The 21,263-nt window shown below is 47.2% G+C and overlaps 2 protein-coding genes across 2 annotated transcripts in view; both read left to right on the forward strand.

The window, feature by feature from the left end:
* Rad50 (RAD50 double strand break repair protein) overlaps window positions 1–2,405 on the forward strand; it is a 96,857-nt gene extending 94,452 nt beyond the window's left edge. Inside the window, exon 25 of the mRNA XM_015492740.2 lies at window positions 753–2,405. Within this exon, the coding sequence (XP_015348226.1) occupies window positions 753–939 (187 nt within the window). The 3' untranslated portion in view covers window positions 940–2,405. The remainder of the gene's footprint in view (window positions 1–752) is intronic.
* Window positions 2,406–14,069: 11,664 nt separating this feature from the next.
* Il13 (interleukin 13) lies at window positions 14,070–16,988 on the forward strand. The gene is made up of 4 exons (XM_015492582.2): window positions 14,070–14,344; window positions 15,305–15,358; window positions 15,599–15,703; window positions 16,027–16,988. The coding sequence occupies exons 1-4, from the start codon at window positions 14,168–14,170 to the stop codon at window positions 16,132–16,134; spliced, it is 444 nt and encodes a 147-aa protein (XP_015348068.2). The 5' UTR covers window positions 14,070–14,167; the 3' UTR covers window positions 16,135–16,988.
* Window positions 16,989–21,263: the final 4,275 nt, after the last annotated feature.

Raw genomic sequence — 21,263 nt, forward strand, 5'->3', positions numbered from 1 at the left:
ACAGAGGTGATATTTCCTGCCTGACAGCACAGCATGGGCCAGGGGCCCTAAGCAGCAGGGCCATCCTCAGTCTGCTCTCAGTAGTCAGGCAGGACGAGCAAGGAAGGGCTAGTGCTTTAGAAACTCAAGTGCGTCCAGTTTCAGGCAAGAGATAAATAACTGGTTAGTCTTTCAGGTCTCAGTCCCAAAGCTGGTTACCTCATCATATAGATGAGCAAAAAAGTGTTCCCAGTGCACCCACTCAGGTCTCCTGTGTGTCATAGAACGGATGCATCTAGTGACTAGTGGTGACAGAATTCTAAGTAGACTCAGCTCTGAAGAAAGCAGTGTTATTCCCCTGTCATCTTTTTTTAAAAGAGATAGCTAGCAACAGGTCAGGAAAATGTAGGGGAAGAAGTTGAGGAGTTGAGGCATTCCTCAAACGCCTCCACCTTCTTTAGTAGGAACAACTTTGCGATCTAGAAGAGCAAGTCCAAATTCTTGGCCTGGTTCTTACGGGTCCCTAAGGTGGAATCAGCCATGCATCCCCACTGCCTGGACAGGAGATGGGACTCCTGCCTTACTGGCTGAAGGCCCCTGACCACCACCACCACCTCAACTTCCTGCAGGGTAGCCAGAGGCCCTGACATACACAGCACAGGAAAAGCTTAGTTGCCACATGTAGCAGCAGTTCATGTGTCTGACAAGGTTTGTAGTGACTTTTCCAAATTTTTGCTCTTAAATCATAAAATATTCTAAATATATTGTTTCAGGATAATAAAGAGCCGCTCCCAGCAGCGTAACTTCCAGCTTCTGATAATCACTCATGATGAAGATTTTGTGGAGCTCTTAGGACGTTCTGAATATGTGGAGAAATTCTACAGGATTAAGAAGAACATTGATCAATGCTCAGAGATCGTGAAATGCAATGTTAGTTCCCTGGGATCTTATGTTCATTAGCTGCTTGTTTTTTTTGATTTTGGGTTTTGTGTGTGTGTGTGTGCGCGCAGAGGATTGAACCCAGGGCCTTGCAATATTAGCCAAGTACTCTACCAACTGAGCTACAATCCCCACCAGCTGCTCACTTCTGATATCAACTGAACCAGATGAAGAAACATTCTTTAAAAAAAAAAAACTTGTGTCTAGAATGTTGAATGTTTAAGAGGTTCTGAGATCATAAAGTTGTTTCACATGAAATTTGGACTGATTTCCTAAACTGTGTCCCCCTGCAGCAGCCTCTAAGAGCCTACAGGGCTCAGCAGCTTTACAGTTGGACTCAGTCACTCTGCTTCCCTCCATAGGATAAATAAATGTCCCCCTCCCCTTGCTGTTAAGAAGGATGGGCTCCCTTAACTGTAAATCTGTGCAGGTGACCTCTCTGCCTGGGCCTTGGTTTCTTCTAAATCTGAAGTAGTTGAATGGGGTCTTAAGTTTTGACAGAAACCTTAAGTAGTTATCTCATTGAGTACCCACCATCTTCTCTCTCCACACACCTGCCAGATAGTCATCAAGACTCAGGGCTCTCTAGAGAGGAAATAGCCCACTTGAAGCCTGATCTGTCCACCATGCAGAAGGCAGTCATTCTCCTCTGCATCTTCTGTGTATCAGCTCAGCCTTACCGTCAATCCCAACTACTCTTCAAGGGCAGGTCCCAGTGTGGAAGGCAAGCCAGGCTCACACATACTCAGGTCCTGCCTCCAACCAGACCTGGAAGAACAAGCCTCTCATTTCCACTCTTGATGACAATTCTGATAAAGCCCAATACTCTTTTCCATGGAATTGTCAGCTAACATCTTGAAGCCATTTGCAGTTATTCTAATGCTTCCCAGTCACACTTTAGAATTCCACTTTGTGGAGTTTTGTCAGAGTCATTCAGAACTGTGTTAGATCTTGATTCAGTCAAGCTTTGGGCAGATCTGGTAAGCATATTGTGTAGTCTGCCTTTCTCATCCAGGGTCCAGAAGCGGATTGAGCCCTAAGGTCCTATATTATCTGTGCTCAGGCTAAATAGTGGCCCCCAAAGACATCCAGGTCCTCATTCCCTGAACCTTTGAATATTACCTTATATGGCAAAGGTGACTTTGCTGAAGTGATGGAAGCTAAGGATCTTGGAAATATATTATCCCTGGGGTGGTACTAAATGTAATCATAAGTAACCTAATAAGAGGGCGGCAGAGGGAAGTCAAATTACAGGAGAAGGTGATGTGTTGGTGGAAACCGACCAGAGAGATGCACTTTGAAGATGGAGGAAGGGCCGTAATCCAAGAGATAGAGGCAACCACTAGAAGCTGGAAAAAGTAAAGAAGCATTCTCCCCTCAGAGCCCACAGCAGGAGTCAGCCCTTGACTTTAGTTCATTGAAATTGATTTTGAGTTCTAGCCTTCAAAACTGTTAAAAGAATAAATCTGTGCTGTTTCAAGATGGTATATTTTGGGTAATTTACTACTCAGCACTAGGAAATTAATATAGAAATCAGTTTCACTGCATCTAAAATGATACTAGTTATGTACTATCCTTGAAAGAATTCAGAAAGGAATTGCTTAAATCATGTTCTGAGGTTCATATAAGAAGCCTGGTTGAGAAAAGAAGGTCCAGAGTCTCACCCAAGCTGGGGAGGGCCAGGTAACAGGGTATACCACTCCAACCTTTCAGCTCCTGCCTATTCCAAGCCCGTCTTGTGATAAGGTTCAGTCATCCTAGTTTTTTTTTTTTTTTTTTTTTTAATGACACAACACCTTTATTTTTGTTTGTTTTCATTTTATTGTGGTGCNTTTTTTTTTTTTTTTTTTTTTTTTAATGACACAACACCTTTATTTTTGTTTGTTTTCATTTTATTGTGGTGCCGGGTATTGAACACATTGGCTCATGCATGCAAGGTAAGCACTTCTACCACTGAGCCACAACCCCAGCCCCCATCCTACTTAGTTTTGACAAACTAAAAATTGCCTCTTAACCAAACTCACATAATCCTGACAAAAGAATCACTAAAAAGAAGAGCAGATCACTGTCACAGTGAGCACAGGCCCAGTGACTCCTGAATTCAATAAAAGCAAATCAACTCCATTCATATATAAAAGCAAACATCTATAGTAACCAAGGGGTGTTTATCCCAAAACACAATAATAAATAATAATAAATCTTGAGAAAATGATAAATCCAATTACAAAATATCAAGGATAATAAACCCAAAGGGGAATAATTCTTACACATGCCTAACATTTGATAAAATTCGTCTCCCAGGTTTAGCATATTTGTAATTCTGTAAATATTTTCTGAATATTACTGTCAAGTCAAAAACAATAACAAATGATGAAATATTTGTCACTTAAATATTAAAACCAATTACCTCCTATCAGTGTGTTCTGAAAGCTCTGGTCTTTGCAATAAAGAATGAGCAAAATGCAATACAAGTTAAACATAATGAAACCAGAATTATGATTTACAAATTAAAACAGACTTTCCATCTAAAATCTAGGCCACACTCTCACAGACCTTTTGAGTGGCCCTTTCACCCTATAGCACTCCTTTCAGTGGGCTTGGAAATGAGATAGGTACCTTCTTCCTTCTCATTGCTGCTTGGAAACCATGCTCCATTAAATGCCCCCACCCCCAAATGAAGGGGCATTGCAGTTTGGAAGTTAACCATCTAGATTGCCTGGACTTTAAATTCCAACACCACCACTAATCAACTGAGGGACTTTGAGCAAATTAGTTATTCTCTTTTTGCCTCTTCTTCCATACCTATAAAGTGGGTAAATGGTACCTTGTCTTGTAGGGTTGTTATAAAGATTAAATGACTTAGTATTTATAAACTGCTTAGACCTGCTTGACACATAGTAAGCACTATTTTAGTGTGTTCAAGAAAAACTTCACATCTTCAGTTTATTCGTTCTTGTTGCAGTAGTATCCTAGCACCTGGGCTAGTCACCCATAACCGTAAAGATTTTAGCTGCCTTTTCAGTGTCACTCTTTTCAAAGTACTTTCATAATCACTGATGATTTCAATATCCAAATAATGATTTCACATAGCAATAATGACTCGAGAGCTCCTGTTCTTTCCTCTCCCTTGAGAAGATACCCCCATTGTCTTACTTTGGAGCCTGATTCTTTTAATAACAAGAACTGCAACCCTCTATTGGAGAGTGAAGAATTTCACATTGGGGTTTAAACTCCTCACTCTCCAATAACCCCTCTGTGTCTACAAGTCATTTCTGGAGTTGTCAACCCAGCAATTCTTTGATCCCACCAAGGTTGAATTCCTACCACCTATTGACAGTACATTTCCTTCATGCCTTCACTTACACAATTTAAATGCTGTTGTCCATCATTATCACCCTGCTCTTCTATCCTGGGCCTTCCTGACCACTCCAGCCCTGGGTAGGTCCCCCTCTCCCCTTCCCTGCACATGCCGCTTTCTTTGCAGTTTCCCTGATTTCTTGCTGCTGCAACACTTCAGTGCTGAGACTGAATCTGCACCACTTTTCTCTACACCCACTTATTTTGTGATATCATCTATTCTCATAACTTTCAAACAATTTTCTCCCAGAAGCAGAACCTGAAACAAGGCTTTCAAGTGAAAGTAATCAGCAAGAGATTGGGAAAATAAGAGAAGGCAGCCATTGACACGCCTGCTACCAAGCAAACAACAGGAGTTTAATCCCACTCTGGACAATTTGGCAAAAACATGTGACATGGCATTATTCTGCCTGTGGGGCAAGAATATGGGATATTTATATTGCAACTTCCCAGTTACAATATAAATATCCCATATTTATATTGGACTATTCTAGCACATATTAGGTAGCAGCAAAGCTACAGATGAAGAAATTTTCAGACAACAGTAGCAACTGGCCAGGGGCGAAACACACTGGTAGTCCTAGGATTGGAGCAAGGCATAACAGCCCCTGTAGCAACCACCTATATGCTGATGACTCATAAATGTTTGTCTCCAATCCTAAAACACCCAACTCCTATCCAGCTGCCTGTGGACAACTGGACATCTAGATGCACTTAAATATTTAACAGACATCTGAAACTTAAAATGACCCAAACCATTCTTGCCCCAGAACCCACACCCCCTACAGGCTTTCAGTTAATAGCAATTCCATTCTAACAGTTGCTCAAGCAAAAATCTCTCCATTAACATCCTTCATTCTTCTGTTTATCTCACATTTCACATCCAGTGCATCAGTTTAATACTATGGATTCAACTTTGAAAATGCATCCAGAATCAGAGTGTGCCTCGCCACCACTGTCCAGGTCCAAGCCAATACCATCTCTAACCTAAGTGGTCTGAGTAACCATCTAACTGCCCTAACTTATTTCTTCTCTGCACTGTCTGTGCTTAACACAGCAGCCAGTGATCTTTTAAGATGGTAAATCAAGTAAATGTGTTTCTCACAGGGCCATGGGGGAGCAATTCTGAAACTATTATGTACAGATGCTTCTTCATGTACGATGGAGTTACATCCCTCTAAATCTATCATACGCTGAAAATGTAAGTCAAAAATGCACTTATTTTCTGGGCACCGCGGCACACACCTAAAATCCCAGTGGCTCAGGAGGCTGAGGCAGGAGGATTGCAAGTTCAAAGCCAGCCTCAGCAACTTGTCAAGGCATTTAGCAACTCAGCGAGACCCTATCTCTAACTAAAATATAAAAAAGGGACTGGAGATGTGGCTCAATGGTTAAGCACCCCTGGGTTCAATTATCAGTACCAAAAAAATGCATTTATCACCCCTAACCTACCAACGTCCTAGCTTAGCAACCCAGTGTAGTTGCATAGTATTAGTTTTTTCCCCTTGAGATTACTAGGCTGATTGGGCTGATTGCCACTGCCTAGCACTGTGACAGAGTACCATACAGCATATTGCTAGCCCCAGAAAAGTTCAGTTTAAAATTCAAAATGTGAAGTGTGGTTTCTATCAAATGCATACTGCTTTCACACTATAAAATCAGACAATCATAAGTCAAACCATCCTAAGTCAGGATCAGTATGTGCTAAAACAATACATATGTATTTTGTAGATAATAAGAATCCAGTGTTCTGAATACATGTATAACATATATTCAGTTAGTAATCAACTAATTTAAATAATCAAAGAAAACCCAGGCTTCATGGATAAACTGATGGTTTCTATCATATTTAAAGAATACCATCAGGGCTGGGGATGTGGCTCAAGCGGTAGCGCGCTCGCCTGGCATGCGGGCGGCCCGGGTTCGATCCTCAGCACCACTTACAAAACAAAGATGTTGTGTCCGCCAATAACTGATAAATAAATGTTTAAAAAAAATAAAGAAAGAAAGAAAGAATACCATCAATCCTTTAGAATAAAAAGTTAAAATCACCATAGGAGCCATCAATTCCACTCCTGAGTATATAGCTCAAAGAATCAAAAGTAGGGGGTCTCAAAAGATATATGCACACCTTTGTTGATAGCAGCATAGAAACAGCTCACATATTCATGGATAGATGAATATTGGGTATTCATGTAATGGAATATTGGCCTTAAAAAGGAAGGAAATTCTAACATATGCTGCAATGTTGATGAACTTTGAGGACATTATGCTAAGTGAAATAAGCCAGTCAGCCAAGGAAAAATGCCATTTTATTTCACATATATGAGGTACCTAGAGTAGGTAAATTCATAGAGATCAAAATAAAAGGGGTGTTCCCCAGGGGCTGAGAGAGGGGAGGATGGGGGTTTGTTTAATGGGCACAGTTTCTGTTTTGTAAGATGGAAAGTTCTGGGAGATTGGTTACACAACACTGTGAGTGTACTTAAAAATCCTGAACTATACACTTGAAAATGGTTTAGATGGTAAGTTCTATGGGTGTTCTACCACAACTTAAAGCTTTAAAGGAGACAGAACTAAGTACACACCAGCACAAGCTGGTCTGCACACATATTCTACTTCTGTCCACTGAGGGTGCCTCAGTAATAATGAGCACGCCTACTGCCCTAATTATGATCTTGATTTAACTTTTATATAAGGAAATCAGGCTCCTTGGAGAAATGGTTGATTCTAGGGCTGCAGCGTGGAAAAATACAAAAAGAGCCTGGAACACCTTGTGGTACCATTGTGTGTGTGTGTGTGTGTGTGTGTTTTCCGAAGAAAAGGGTTTGTTCAGAGAACACAGGACCTCACCTGAAGTAATGTCTTTGAGAAACAAAGACAGTATGACAGTACAACCCATAGAGAAACAAAAACCTGTGAGCACATACTGATATAACAAGTACTTAACCAAAGTGGAGAGAAGGAAATTGAAAAACCACCATCAGGCAAATAACCACAGTAAAAGAGTCATTGATTGGTGCTAACATTTAAGGAGAAATGATTTTATATAGTCTCAAACTATCTCCCTCAATATATTTATTAACTAGAACAAGAGAAAGGTGTTAACTTTATAGTGGAAAAACCTGGCAGAAACCATCTTAACCAAGTCAAGGTCAATACCCAGTGAAGCATGACATGACTCCTAAGACATGATGCACTGAGAAGGACACAACTCCATTTCTGTGATATTCTTGCCAAAAATGTGTAACCTCAATCCAATTACAAAAAAATGCCATAATTTTCTCATAAGACACATCCAAACTGAAGAGCATAACTGGTCAATATTATTAGAAAATACAAGAATTATGAATGACAACACTGAGGGACCATTCCAGACTTCAGGAAACCAGGGAGAATTAACAACATTGTGAGATCTGGGTTGGATTTTTTGGGGGGCGGCTGGGGATTGGACTAGGGCCCCATGCATGCCAAGCAAGCACTCTACTACTGAGCTACATTCCCAGCTCCTTCTGGATTGGATCTTGAAACCAATAAAGGACATTAGTGGAAACACTGGTGAGATTCAAATAAGGAGTGTAGTTTATTCAGTAAATGAGTGCTTTTTGTTTTTGATTATTGCACTAAGATTCAGTGTCTGGTGAGCACTTTCTGCATTTGGAAGGTGTCACCATTAGGAGAAGCTGGGGAAGGGGAAATGTGGAAACCCTAATATTTTTTGCAACTTTTCTATAAACCTAAAGTTAATTCAGAATGCAGGTCTTTTTTATTTTTTATTTTTTTTAACATTTATTTTTTAGTTGTAGTTGGACATAATACCTTTATTTTATTTATTTATTTTATGTGGTGCTGAGGATTGAACCCAGGGCCTTGAACATGGTAGGCAAGCGCTCTGCCACTGAGCCACAACTCCAGCCCCAAGGGTCTTTATTATAAAAGAAAAAAATGTAAATTGAATCATGCTACTACACTGCTGAAAACCTCCTGTGAATCCCCATATCACTGGTCACAGAAGCCCCAGTTCAAACAGTGGCTTAAAAGACTGCTCTGGGCACGTTGACCACCCCACTCACTCCCTCTGCCTACACCAACTTCCTTGCTAAATCCTCAACATGGTATACATCCTCCTGCTCAGGCCTGCTATAGTCTGAATGTAGGTGTCCCTCCAGAGCTCCTCTGTGGAAATGTTACCCCCCAGGGTGATGGTGTTAAGAGGTGGAGCCCTTGGGAGGTGATCAGGCCATAAGGATTCTACTGTGCAGATGGGATTAGTGCCCTTATAAATGGGCTTGAAGGAGAGAATTCACCCCTTTACCCTTCTGCCATGGGCAAAAGAAGCAAGAAGACACCATCTTGGAAGTAGAAACTGCTCACCAGACACTAGATCTTCTGGTATCTTGCCTTGGACTTCTCAACTTCCAGAACTGTGAGAATTAAGTTTATGTCTTTTTAAAAATCACTAATCTCAGATAGTGTGTTGTAGCAGCAAAAAAGGATTAACACAGGGCCTTTGTCCTTGCCCATACATTCTACTTGGAAACTTCTTCCCCCAAATATCTGCATAGTTGCTTCCTCTCATCCTTAAGGTCCCTCTACTCAATCAGCAGCTTCCCAGTGAGACTTTTCCTCACCATCCCTACACAAAGGCACACTTTCTGTAGCCTACCTGTCCCATCTTCCCACTGCCCTTCTGCCATAGGCCAAAGAAGCAAGAAGACACCATCCTGGAAGCAGAAAGCGCTCACCAGACACTAAATCTTCTGGTGTCTTATCTTGGACTTCTCAACTTCCACCATTGCACTTCGCACCATCTGCCATGCCATACAGTTATTCTGTCTCCACCCACTACAATACATCTCCAAGAGGGCAAGAACTATGCTGTTTTATTGTATGCCCAGCATACAGGAAGTATACAATAAACATTTACTTAAAAAATAAATGAACTTGTAATTGTTGTAAGAATTTCTTGTAATTATTTGTTTCAAATATGTCTTCCATACCAGACTGAATTGTTCCACTGAGCTGCATCCCCCATCTTCACCCCACAGGGGGTACACAAGATCTTGCTAAATTGCCCAGACTGGTCTTGAATTTACTATCCTCTTGCCTCAGCCTCCAAAGTTGCTGGGATTACAGGTGTGCTCCACCCTAACTAGATATTCACAAAGGCAAAGGTTTCCGTTTTCTCTTCACACATCTATCTACTAGAATACTAGAGTGACCGCTACTAAAATATTACAGTGATGATTATCTTTGAGTGCTGGGATTATGGGGGCTTTTTATTCACTTTTGTCTCTGCATTTTACACAAGAACATATTTTGCAAAATCTTTTTTAAATGCAGAATACTGACATTAGAGAAAAGAGATAAAAAAATTATTCAATAAATTATTCCAGTTTTGCAACAAAATACAAATGTGTGCAGCAGAAGGACTGGTAATAACTACAGAGTCCAAGTTAAAAGGGTGCAAGATTCGTGTTGGCTTCTTACTGCTTGTCTCTTTTTAAAACTTTCTACATTAAAAACATAAATTCCAAGTGGAAACAATGGAATGAATACACACTACTGCCTGGATAACCCAGGAAAATAACAATACTGAATTTTTCAATTTTTAATAGCACCGGACTGGGAGAGGGAACAACCACACTAGCAATTTATAAGGTGTAGAGCAGAGGGCCAGTGGGCAGGCACTTACTGACCCAGGAGAACAGAACTGTGCCGTCACAGGGAACCTGAGACCTACTCTGCTGTGCAAAATCCCCAGTGCTCAGGAACGGGCAGAAGACCAAGTACCTCTGAAAGGGGAGGGCTGCGACTACGGAGAGGGAGTTGAAACTCTAAGCAGCAGTCAGATCATTCCTACTCCTCAAAGTCAGCTGAGCCCCCTCCAGCATACAGAAGCCCTGGTACCTGGACCAAGAAACACGATGCACACCTGCGGGCAGCCTGACTCTGCTCAGACTGGGGCACCAAGTCAACAGTTAACATACATGGAGACCCTCAGCCCAGCCGTGCCCTCTGCCCACCTGTGGCTTCCAGAGTGCTGGCAGCAGGCAGAGTCAGGGAGAATCTTTGCTGGGGAAGCTACTTTCTCTGCAGGAAAAAAGGACTTAATATACTGGTAGGGCAGGTCCCCTGTGGCCCTAGAGTGAACACCCAACCACATCCACACCCTCATGTGGACAGACAATGCAGGGTCACCTGACACCCAAGGAAAGTCCATACATGAAAGAGAAAAAAAACAGGCAGAAAAGGGCTAGTGACTTGGCTCCGTGGCAGAGCACTTGCTTGCCTAGCATGGGGCAGGAGGGAGAATTTGGAGAAAATAAAGACTAAATAAAAACCACTACCAGTAAAATTCTTATATTGCTATGAGAAGATACCCCGTTAAACAAGAATGTGGTGCTATGAGGACATACACATGTTCCGATAAGAATAAAATACCCCTGGGATGAAAGATAAAGCTATGAAAATATAGAAGAGGAGAGGAAATTTTAAATGGAAAGTAGAGAAAAGAAAAAAAAACTAGACTATAAAATATAAAAACTAGGAAATATGAAAACTAGAATTATAATAACAATATTTTAACTGGTGGTTCTAATAAGAGAGAGGAAAAAGTCAAAAACTGACCCAAGTTCTATCACTATGGATACAAAAATAATTTCTTACAAAGTAAGAAAAAGCAAGGTGCAAAATGTCATCTCACATATGCAGACAAAATAAGTTGCTTATATTTCCAGAAGCCCCAATAAGTTACACAAAAACACAGTAAAATTAGTCATTTGCAGGGGGGGAGTAGAGATGCTCCATTCAAATATACATAGTTTTGATTTTTGTATCATGTGAATGGAATACCACAAATAAGAACTAACATAAAATAGCCAAGCTTTTGTTTTGTTTTGTAAGAAAGAAAAGTTCCCTAAACTTAATGACATGCTTTCTGTTTGAAAAGGCCCTCCATGTGTCTGGCACACAAGATGAAGACAAAACCATTCCAAAGTACATCACTGTGACATTTGGAGCACAAGGACCAAGAATATTCCTACACATTTCCAGAGAAAGGGTGAGAAAAGATTTAGATTCAGAATGAGTTGGGTGCTGTGGTGCACATCTGTAATTCCAGCTTCTACCAGGGCTAAAGCAGGAGGATCAAATGACAAGGGGCAACTTAATAGGACAGGGTCTCACTAAAAATGAAAAAAAAAAAAAAGATACTAGGGGGGTGTATAGCTCATATTGCTTGCCTAACATGTGGGAAACTCTGGGTTCAATCCCTAGTATAGAAGAGGGTTGAAACAAAATTGTCTCTGGAAGATAAAACTCTTAAGAACAACGGATTTTATCAAATCTCTTGAGAGGAAATTTATATAAGTGACCAAGAATTTAGGGTTAAGTCACTGAGAACATAGAAAACTAAACAAATGGGAAAACAAGACAACTCCAGTGGGGAAATGGTTTCAGGAGAGCACTCACTCCCTTACCCATCTGTGTGCTGTGAATATATTAGAATAATTGTTTAAACAGAAACAAGGTTTTTGACTGACCCAAATTATGATCCTACATTGGTAGCAAGAGGAAAAGAAATCATGGAAGGAGGGAAGAAGAAACATCTATCCTAGACAACAATGCCTACACCTGAACATCAAGAAATAGCAGCATGTTTAACTTAGAAACAGGAGGGATGTAAAAACCAAAACAACTTGTCAAAAACGGAAGGATTTCAGATTTTTCCCTATTTACAAGCTTTCAAGTCAACATGTCACAGTTTCATAGATGCTGGCAGTAGACACAGGGTTCTTGGCTCAGAAACAAAGACATTTATTATGCACAGAAGCAGTAGAATATCAACATTTTTGTTCCCAGAATCCCAATGCTCACAGGGTGGTGCAGAGAGGACCAGAGGGCACCTGTGCACCCAGTGGGTTGCATGGCAGGAGAGGAAGTCCTAGCTTAGGAAACCTAAACTTTCTATAATGAGCAGAAGGTGTGCCTGCCATTTGCTCTGGAGGAAGCAAAAGGACTGTGGATGTAGCTCAGTGGGAAAGCACTTGCCTAGCATGGAGGCCCGGGATTCAATTCCCAGTACTCAGGACCGCAAAAAGAAGAGAGAGAGAGCTGCAGCCGGAGCGCTCCCTGGCTTGTGCGCACCGCGCTCTGGGCGTCCGAGGGCGCGCAGGGCAGGCGCTGCACCGCTCACTTCCACCTTTGCCTCCCCCTCGCTTCCCGGCCGCTCTGCGCCCTCAGCCCTCCTTCCCGCACCGGCCACCTCCGGAGGCCGCGGGGGAGGGCCGTGCCACTCGGATCCCGCTTATCTGCCCCATCTCGCGTTACATAAGGCCGTTCCCCTATCTCCGCGGGCCATCGCCGCGCCAGCGCGCCTTCTCCCACGCGCCGGGGCGCCTGCCCACCGCTGTCCGCATGCCTTCTGCTGGCCAGGAGGGGTAGGGGCACGTTGACTCATGCATGCGCGGTGATCTGGGGACTTGCACAGCCCAAGGTGTTTTCCCGATCATTCCCCCACCACGGAGACCCCAAAGGAGATGACATTGGCCCTTTGCTACAGATGCGGGAAATGACGCCAGGCTCTGCAAGGCCTCTCTGGGCAGGGGCGGGCTCCCAGGTCAGGGCCTGTAGTTGGGCTGCAAAGCTCTGAGTGTAGGCCAAAGACTGGGAATTGTGTTCCCAGCGGGAAGAGGAGCAAAGCAAGGCTGGGAGGCATCTAAAAGAGTGAAGGGTCTGGCATTCCCGGGAAGACATTTGTAAAGTTGAACCCCACAGAGGAGGGGACAAAGGGAGCCTGAGCAGACCAAGAGGGGACCTGGAGTGGCAGGTGCTGGCCTAGGAGAGGAAGTGGGTAAGGGAGTGAGTGCTCTTCACATTAGCATTCAATAAGCAGATACTGTAGCCTGTGCTGTGGGGGTTTCTGGAGGAATTCTAGGGACATGAGGGAAGAGCAGGAAAAAGGCTACAGGCCAGCGTCCCTGCAAGGGTGCTGCTTACAGAGGACAGGCCCAGGAGCTCCCTCCACAGCACTTATTCTGCAAAAGGGAAACGGGAGGCCCTCCACGGCAGGGGCTGCTCCTACAGAGACTGGTGGGCAGAGGTGGTGCCCCCACCCAGTCTCATTTGGCTCTGGGAACTACACACCGGGACCTGGGCTGGGGCTAGGGCACTAAGGGACTGAAGGCCATGGTGAGCCCCAGAGTTCAGGCTGCTCATACCCAGAGTTACCACCAAAGCATCTTTAAAAAATTAAAAGTCCCAAGAGGAACTTAACCCTGGTTGGCTCTTTCAGTGAAGACCTGGGAGTCTGATCTTTTTGAATCCTTCCTGTGGTGGGGCCAAGGAGGAATCATGTGGGACTCAAAAACCCAACTTCAGTCTCTTCTTTTGTCCTTGTTGAATTTTGTATTGAAAATCAAGCATTACTTTGGTAATTTAAGAAAAACAAGTCCCAAATTCCCATAGCTCATAGACCTGTCACAGACCCAGTGCCACTTGGACTGCCCTACACTTCTGGTGAGCCAGAGGGGTCTGAGGACAGGAGTTCAGAATTGGGTTGGCTGTCCAGGAGCTCAGGATGGTCACCAGGAGGAACTGCTGCACTGCTGATGCCGGCCACCCTCAGGGCCCTCTCACCAACACCTGGGATTCAGCCATTCCAACCTTGGAAACTCTGTACTAGATCCTTCTTGATAAATCCACTAGAAATCAAGCTCTTTCCTTTATACGATGCTGGATTTTCCACAAAGTAAAATCAAGATGAGTAAAGATGTGGTTTCTAGATAGTGCTCGACAAAGCGGAGGCCAGGGTATGAGGCGTCACCATTTGGGCCTATAAAAAGCTGCCACAAGAAGCAAAGGCCACAAGCCACTCAGCTTTGACCAGCACATGACACGTCTGTTCCTCTGTTCTGTGCTGGCTTTGGGTCTCATGGCGCTCTGGTTGACTGTGGTCCTCACCCTTGCCTGCCTCAGTGGCCTCGCTGCCCCAGGCCCAGTGCCTCCTCCATCCCCAGCCTTCAGGGAGCTCATTGAGGAGCTGGTCAACATCACACAGGACCAGAAGGTGAGTATGGACTGGCCAGGCAAGGCTCTGAGGGGCCAGGTGGGCGCTATTAGGAAGAGGTCATGAGCAGATTGGGCCTGGACCTGTATACCTGTGGGTGAAGAAAAGCCCCGCAGACGAAGGGCCAGGCCAGGCCATAAGGGGTGTGTGTGGGGGGGTGCAGCAATATGACCTCTGAAGGAGTCCAGCAGAGCTCCTAGGGACCAGCTGCCCCCTGGTCTGGCCTTACCACTGACAGCTCCTTTTCAGCCAGTTGTTAGCAGAGAAGGGTCAAGGTCCTCCTAGAACCATTTGGAATTTGCCAGCTGGGTTTTGAACACAGTAAGCCAACCATCATTGTTAGCGGTTGGTGAAGCCCGCTCTGTGGGAGGAGTCCTCACAGAGTTGGCCCCTCTCCTCACTGGCGTTGGCTCACACCAGGCCCGCTGCTGGCGGTTTAACATGTCATTGTATTGCTGGCCACACCTCCAGAGGCAGGCGCCATGACCCCATTTTGCTAAAATTCAGTGAGGTTAATTGACGGAGGCCAGGTTCAAACCAGGCCTGGTGGACACCAGAGGGTTCCTAACTGTAGTACCCCTACTGCAGAGCACAGGTACCTAATTCCCCAGACCCCACTGCCCCCCGTCTGAATTGTCCTGATCAACCGCAGACTGAGACACCACCTCCCTCACCCAACCCGGCTCAGGGCCCTTCTCTGCAGGTCCTCTACCCTAGGTGTGGCGAGCTTTAAATAAAGCTTATCACTTATCAGTTTTTCTCCCTCAGCTCCAGGACCCTCTATAATGAGTCCCCAGCCCCTTATGCAGAGCAGAAAATGAAGCTCAGGAGTGCTGAGGGGTTGCCAGGCCTGATGGTGCCATACCAGGGGTACTAGTGGGGACTATCCTGGTGGGGACCTGGCCCCGGGCTGGCTGGGGCCCTACCAGCCATCTGCTCACTGTCACTTTGCTCCCTCAGGCTCCCCTCTGCAATGGCAGCATGGTGTGGAGCGTCAACCTGACAGCTGGCGAGGTAAGGTCCTTTGGCTACTGGTGGGGAAGTGGCAGCAGCTATAGGCCTTGGGATTGTGTTCTCTGAGCCTCACTCACACTCTGGGGCTTTCCCAATGAGCTTCAAGAGCTATCCTCTCTTCCTTACCACTGGGGCTCTTCCCCCCAACCCAGACCCACCTCTGCCAGGCTCTCAGGCCCTCTTCCTATAAACACATAGCCTCCCCCCACAAGGCCTGACACCTGTGGTCTTCTCCCACAGTACTGTGCAGCCCTGGACTCCCTGATCAAGGTCTCCAACTGCAGTGCCATCCAGAAGACCCAGAGAATGCTGAGTGGCCTCTGCACACACAAGAACACTGCTGGGGTAAGGCTCCCCCCACACCCCAGGCCCCTCCCACACCCACTCCTGGGTCCCAGGGAGCTCCCAGGGAACAAGGCTGAGTACCTGAAGTGTGTGTCCACCCAGGAGTGGGTCCACGATGGCAATAGGAACATGGCCTTTGGGATTGACAGGCCTTGGGCTCAAGGTCTCCTGCTTGAGCCTCAGTTTCCACTTCTGTAAAGTACAGATAATGGCAGTACTACCTCGGGGGACTTTTGTGAGGATTAAACAAGACAATCCCTGGAAAGCCCCTGGTTGTCCTTGCCCATGACATCCACTAATGCGCTGGCTTCTCTGTCCTGCAGCAGGCTTCCACCATGCCCATCCCGGACACCAAAATTGAAGTGGGCCAGTTTGTGAAGAAACTGCTCAGTCATTTACGGTGTCTTCTTCGCCATGGAAAGCTCCCCTGAAGCATGAGATATGCAGAAATGGGCCCTGATTATTGAAGTTGCAGATTCATTTTCTTACCAATGTCAGAAACTGTGGGGGACATGGGGAGGAGGGGGGAAGGGAAAGATTGCCTTAGCTTAGACCTCAGCCTGTGCCACCTGCCTTCAGCTGTACCAACCCTTGCCTGGGTGCCTGGGGCTCAGCCTAGTGGCCTCCTTTGTCCAGGGCTCCGAGCTCAAGGGACCCGGAGTGAAGACACTTCCCTGCACCTGGACCCCTCCCTAGGGGTAGCATTCCAGTGGGTGCTGTTCTTGCCAGACAGGGACCTGCTTCACACAGGGTGACTGACTGAAGCAGAGACAGCTCAGGTCCATTTCTTCTTAGTCTTATTTATTATTGTGTGTTATTTAAGTGAGTGTCTGTTAGTGTTGGGGTGGGGGAGGCTTTCGCTGCCTGAGTGCCTATGACTTGGGGCTCTAGCGGAAAGCAGTGGGCATTGGTGGGGTCCCTAGTAACAAGTACTGTGCACACAATCCTGCTACCTCACTGGGGCTCTGGGGCCAAGGAGTAATTTATTATTTTGTCCTCATATTTAAAGTTAAGTATTAAATGTGTTAGCAAAGAGTTAATAATATATGGAAAGGAGGCCTACAACAATGAAGGCACATGTGTGTGGACTGGGGGAGGGGGGTCACTGAACAAGCTCTCTCATTGTGCCAAACTGGAAGCCAGAAATAAAGATGGTGACAGATAAGCCTGATGATGTTTGCCCTTTTTTGGCCTCTGGGGACACCTGTCTGGTTACAGAACTTCGAGGAGCTCTGTGAGAGGCAGGCTGGTGGGAGGAAGGGGAGTGAGGTGCGAGACCTGAGCTGGAAAGAGTAAGCAAACCCTTGGGATTGGAGGCACATGGCCTTGGGGTTGGGGGCTACCCACAGTGCAGAGAGGAAGCTGGAGCTGGCATGTCAAGGTTCAAGGAGGGTGTGGAATGGGTGGAAGACCTCCAAGATGAATCACTACCACGACTCCAGCTGTGTCCAGCTGTGTTGGCACGGCCCACACACTCTCATATCACCCTAAAGGGCAGAGGAGGACTCTGAAGCTCAGGAGAGTAGGTGGCTCATCCAAGGTCACTAGGGATCAAAGCCAGAGTTTGAACCCAAGTTCACTCCAAGTCCAAAGCCCATGTTCTCAATGGCTCCGCCTGCCTGAGTGCCATCGGTCTGAGGGCACTATTTCCCTGTCATCAGCCTGCTGGGCACCCCCATTGACAGGGAGTACACTGTCTGCTTCCTGAGACAGCCCCTTCCATGTCTGGACACCACTCAGGAGGAAGTGCTCTCCACCCCCTCTGTGAACAGAGGCATCCGCTCGCAGCCTCTGGACCAGGATGGACCAGAATGGGTGCAAGGGCCCCAGCTGCCCCACTCCGCAGAGCAGGTCTCTTTTACTCTCCTGTGGGCCCAGCGTCCCTGGAGTCTGGAAGCAACAGCCCTCAGCTGAAGCCTTGCCTCTCAGCCCCTCTGGGAGGTGCCCAGAGCAGAGGGTGGCTCCAGAGGACGAGATGCTTTGCAGCATGGGTGGAGGGTTACCAGGGCAGTCTCACACTGGCAGGCAGGCACCCTAGGGTGGTGTGTCTCCCAGCAAAAGGATGGCTGCAGCTGAGTACTCAGGAACCAGCCCTTCCATTCCTTACCTCACTGCTGCGGGGAAAGGAGAGGGAAGAAGGAGTGGAACTGGGCTGGGAGCTGGGGATGCTCAGCCAGGGGGAGAAGGCCTGGGGAGGGGACACAGGACTGTGTGGACAGGGCTGGGACTGGCTCTTTGGAGTGCCAAGGAGGTCACAGGACCTAAGTCCCATTACATTGGCTGAGGACCACCTGTGACCCCACGGGTATAAGCCACCTGGGCTGCTGAGGACAAGGCATCACATGGCCTGAGGCTTGGCACCACAGAGAACTTAAAAACGGGGAGGCTGCTCTCCCTTGGGAGGCCCCCCTGCCCTCTGGACGTGAGGCTTCACTGCTTCCTGGGAGGTAGAGGAGGCTGGAAAGCACCACACAGTGGAGTGGGTAAGCCAGGCTCTTAGCGTCCCTCTCCATCCACAGTCTGGGACTTTCAGACCAAGAATATTTATGAAAAAGTAATGTTTTTTCTCTCTTAAACTGAATTTAGTGATCCATTCTCCAGTAGCATGAATTTCAAACTTATCTTTTCCGCCCCTCTCCATGACCAATTATTTGGCCTGTCTGTTCAAAAAGATGGAGACTCATCCAGTGAAATTCATGGGAAACCCTCAAGAACGAAGACTGGCATTTGGGTCCCTGAGGATTTTTTTCCCAGGATGCATTCCAAGCCACCCACTCATTCAGGCGGTATTGGGGGCTGGTGCACAGAGCAGATGGGCTGTGCCAGGCCCTGCCACTAGGGGTCCACAGCTTGCCACATCCTCAGCCCTGCCAAAGCTCCTGCCAGTCTCAGGAGACTTGTCCCCCAAACAGGGGAACCTGTGGGTTCCCAGTGGTGTGCAGTGGGCCGGAGTAGGTACAGGGCCTTCCAGGGAAGAGGGATGCCTTTCAGAGGCACAGAACCAAGCTGCTGCTGGTGACAATAGTGAGGTGGCCAGGTCAGGAATGAGAAAGAAAAGAAATAGAAAAAAAAGGTAGGTGTCAGCCACAGTGGCTGGGAGCATCGTGGCCTGGGGACCGACCCCTGGGTATTTGCTGAGTTTTCAGGATAGGGCCTGGCCTCTTCCATAGACAGGGCAAATCCTTAACAGGACCAGGAGAGAAGGGTTGAGAAGAGATAAGGGTAGTTATGAGTGGGAGGCAAATGGCAGCCGGGGGCCCAGGGTGGGGAGCCCCTTGGTGCCACCTGGAACCCTAGGTCGGGGAGGTTTCACTGGAAGAGGGGCCAGGGTTCAAGTGAGAAGCGAGACACGAGCGTGAGTTTCCTGTGAAACACACCTCTGTTTGCTGCTCAGATGAGGTGTCAGAAAACACTGCAAGTCACCTCAGGGGTTTCTCTGAGGCTGGCCCCTGCAGGCTCAGGATGAGGAGGAGCAGGACCAGGGGACTAGGCCAGCGTCTGTGTCCTGTGGCAGAGGATCAGCCTGAAGGCTGGGGTTATCAGTCTATCAGCTTATCACGTTTTCATTATGGTCAATGGGGAGGTGTCTTCGGCTCAGTCTCTCCAGTCAGTGAGCTGGTCAGTTGTAACAAACCCAAACCCTGCTCCTCCCTCAGCCTGGCCCCCTTCTGGGATGGCCATCGGTGGAGGCTGACGGTGCTCCAGGAGGTATGCCCAGCCTGGACACTAGGGCCATGTCAAGCTCCTGGAGATCCAGGCTGGCCAGGACAAGGCGTATGTCCACAGTTGGCCTCCCACACAATGCCCTCTCTACCCTGAAAAATAAAAGTCATGAGGCATCATTATCTTCATTCATTTCTCAGCTCCACCCAAAAGCGACAGGGTACATGGTTTCCAACGAACTTTCCCAGATCAACTGATTTCTCAGCAGCCAGGGAGGGCCCCATGACGAAGCCATTTGAAATCCCAGAAGCAATTTTCTACTTACAACCTCACTTTCTGTTGCGCTCTCTCCCTTCCCTTCCCCGGGGCCTTTTCTTGTGGAAAGTGGTTCTCTCTCAGTGTCGCTCAGAAACGCCTCCAGCCCAGTGCACTGCCTCGGCTGCTGTGTGGTCAGAGGTGACGCAGACACCCAAATTAAATATAGCAACTCTCGTCAGCTCGTCCTCTACATCACTATGGACAAGACTGCGGGGGCCACACGGCTTTTCCTGAAACCCACGTGGGGAGGAAGGCCCAAGTCAGCCATGGTGGCCCCTATGACCCATTGGCTGCCCAGACCAGAAGATCTATGAACACTTGCCCAGCCCCAGGCCTACACCAGAGGACCCAAAGTGAACATCACACCAGGAAAAGCAATTTCTCATTGATTTACTCTTCTTTCTTCTACTCTTTGTTTCCCACAAGTTCTATAATAAGCATACATTTATTTCCCAATGGGGAACAAAGAAATTTAAATTTAAAAAAGTGACAAGAACCTGAGATTGGTATCTGATCCCTGGAGAAGCTGATTAGGACTGGGGCAGGTGAAGGGCCCAGCAGGATTCTCCTGACCCTTGGCTCTCCCAGGAGAGGGGCTGGGGACCTGCAGGGGCCTGAGAGGCAGCACCTACAGCCTGGCAAGGGGCCCACCGCTTCTACCTGGGCTGGGCCTCTTGGGCCAGTCATAACACTTCATTGACCTAGAGAGAGAGGAGGGTACTCTATTCCTGGGGATCTTCTCCTGGCCCTGGCCTGCCAGGCTGGGTCAGAGGAGCCAATGGGAGGGAGATGGGAAAGGGTCGGTGGCCAGTCCAGCTCTGAGAGTGATCCTGGGACAGACAGAAGATTTCTGCTGACTCTTCAGCAGACTCCCCTCTCAGGAGAAAGACTTCCACCTGCTTCTCAAAGAACAGAGGACGGCAGCCTGCGCAGCTATGTGTCCACCTGCTCACCGAAGCCAGAGGCCAACTGTATCCACCTTAGCTCCTGTGCCCTCGAGCAGGGTCCTCCCTGCATCTGTGCTCAGGGTTCCTTCCCCTGCATTCTTAGGGATGTGGGCAGAACATGCAGCCCAGGGCTTGCAGCAGGGACTCCCCAGTAAAACCAGCCCTGTCTTGGAGTCCCACTGTGACCCTGACTTCTGCTGTTGTCTCTTGGGCCACATCTCAGTTGCCCCTCTGTGAATCGGAGCTCCATCCACTCACTCATTCAACAAGAACTGACTGAGACCTTGCTAGAAGGAAGACACTGTTCTAGGTGCTGGGATCCACGATGAACAAAGCAAGGTTACTTCTAGTGGGGGACAGAATACATGAAGCAGCAGCCCAGGGCGTGTCAGGTGGCCCAAGTGTGCTCCAGAGGCGGCCAGGGCGGTCTGGGAGATCCTCCCCCATGAAAAGGATGAGAACAGAGGCCCAGGGAGAGGGAGGGAGGCTGGGAGAGAGCCATTTGCATATGGGAGGAAAAGCATCCAGCGAGAGGGCACTGCAAATGGCACCCGTTTCTTCCACGTGTCTGCAGCCCAGGAAGGTGGCCGGCAAGGGCCAGGAGACCGCCAGGCCTCCCCCCCCACCCCCCA

Source organism: Marmota marmota, unplaced genomic scaffold (assembly GCF_001458135.2).
Source record: "Marmota marmota marmota unplaced genomic scaffold, marMar, whole genome shotgun sequence".
Classification (NCBI taxonomy): Eukaryota; Metazoa; Chordata; class Mammalia; order Rodentia; family Sciuridae; genus Marmota; species Marmota marmota.